Here is a 1,812-nt window from a genome sequence, read left to right as displayed (position 1 = left end):
CAGGAATAAATGACGTCGCCAACCGGAAGAGGCACTCATCCTGATGACCATGGACATGAAATAAACCAATTCCCATGATCAAATTAGCCTTCTCAGAGATGGAAAGATTTGGATTGTTAGCAATCCTGTCCCAGAGATTAACATGATACTGACACATCACGTCATATATGATCATGATATCGTCCAAACCATTCAGTCCCATGTTCTTCAGCGCCTCACAAAGAGCATAGTCGATGTTCAGCTGGCGCTCGCCCTTCTGAAAGTCAACAACGCTGCCTGGAATGAAGGCGCCTGATCGGGGGCAGGCAAATGCTGCAATGCCAGTTGCATCACAGCCTGTGTGATTCTGACTTGCATTGTTGATGGCCTGGTGGTTGCTGCATGTTGATTTGACCTACAACCAAATGAGTCAGGTTTTGAAAGGGGCAGTGGGCGCAGTAGGATTCTGTGCCCAAAAGCATCAAATGCTACATGGCTACATGGCGCAGCGACCTCGGGCGGCGGAACTGGGATGCGCCACATATGGGAAGGCGGTCCAACTCACCTGGCGAGTAACAGTGGGCTGCGCCAGGTACTTCTTGTAAGCCTCCTTCTCTGTCATCATTCCTTCCCCACTGAGCTCTTTACTCTCCCCCACCTATTCCTACTGGACTCCTACTGGATTCCCGGAATCCTACCGGACTGGACTAGGACTGGGACACATTTTATGTTGGCTGATCACCATACAAATTTTGTATCCTAGTCCTAGTGGAGTCCTAGTAAATTCCTACCGGACTGAACCCAAATCACCAGGAATTGTGGAATTCTACTGGATTTTTAAGGAATGAGTCCAGTAGGAGTCCAGTACAAGGAGTCCAGTAGGAGTCCAGTTGGAGTCCAGTAGGAGTCCAGTAGGAGTCCAGTAGGAGTCCAGTAGGAGTCCAGTAGGAGTCCAGTAGGAGGGGGAATGGAGAAATATGTGAAAATGCCTTTTTGGAAATTTTGTCAAAATCCGGTAGGAATCCAGTAGGAATCCTACTGGAGTCCCGGAGTCCAGTAGGAATAGGTGGGGGAGTGATAAGTATTGTCCCCACTGGTCAGCCATACATCGTCCATGGCATTTTGTTGCTTCAGGTGATCAGCTGAGAAGTTACCATCAACACAAAGAAATCGTGTGAAGACCTTGCTGCCAATGGGAATGAGTATGTGAACAAAGGGCAGTTCATGCTTATGGATGTGGGTCCTCTTTCCAGTTCATTGGCAAGTTAACACCTGGCTGGGCGCAAGATGCACAACCATATGCCATCTCTCCAGCCTTCGGCATTCTAGGCTCATGTCCAAAACCAAAGCATTTTTTAAGTTCCAAATTGCGCCATTGCCGACTAACTCTTCTGAATCCGCGATACCTGTCCTGGGGTGATGGGTGAGACAACATTCAAGTATATCAACCAAAGCAATGTGTACCGGAACCGACTTGGGGAAAGCCAGAGAAGTCAGGTGCTGCAGCTTGAGATAGTATTGATATGCGGAAGTTTTGCAGGTAAGATTGGACAACCGAAAATCATCCAGTACCTTGAAAGTGAACAGTGTTTTAACATTTTGAAAGCTTGTTGGAAATAACTATGAAGTCAACAGCTGCTCATCGGTGGGTGCAGCTCCTGGACAGGTGCATAAATGCAAAGGAAGATGGTGAATTCCGTTTGTTTCAATCACAAGCACAAAGGGGTTGCCCAGAGAATCCTCTGTGTCAGGTTGAGGAGCTGTACCGAAACCCTTTGTTCTTTTGTATTGTTCCTGAGTGTTGTTGTCAGCTTCTTCTTCGGTTGCGCCATG

At 47.7% G+C, this 1,812-nt stretch overlaps 2 protein-coding genes across 2 annotated transcripts in view; both read right to left on the bottom strand.

Moving 5' to 3' along the window:
* LACBIDRAFT_336257 (uncharacterized protein) overlaps nt 1-601 on the bottom strand; it is a gene marked incomplete at both ends in the record, with an annotated part of 3,034 nt that extends 2,433 nt beyond the window's left edge. Inside the window, 2 exons of the mRNA XM_001891199.1 lie at nt 154-394; nt 545-601. Coding sequence (XP_001891234.1) covers nt 154-394; nt 545-601 — 298 coding nt within the window. The remainder of the gene's footprint in view (nt 1-153; nt 395-544) is intronic.
* A 606-nt stretch (nt 602-1,207) lies between these two features.
* Nucleotides 1,208-1,812, bottom strand: LACBIDRAFT_310563 (uncharacterized protein; the record flags this gene model as incomplete). Its single annotated transcript, XM_001891198.1, has 3 exons — nt 1,208-1,390; nt 1,444-1,551; nt 1,636-1,812. Coding segments are annotated over 3 exons (468 nt in total), but the record flags the coding sequence as incomplete, so codon positions are not given.

Source organism: Laccaria bicolor, genomic scaffold (genome assembly GCF_000143565.1).
Source record: "Laccaria bicolor S238N-H82 LACBIscaffold_470 genomic scaffold, whole genome shotgun sequence".
Lineage (NCBI taxonomy): Eukaryota > Fungi > Basidiomycota > Agaricomycetes > Agaricales > Hydnangiaceae > Laccaria > Laccaria bicolor.
This window is presented reverse-complemented; position numbering and strand designations above follow the sequence as displayed.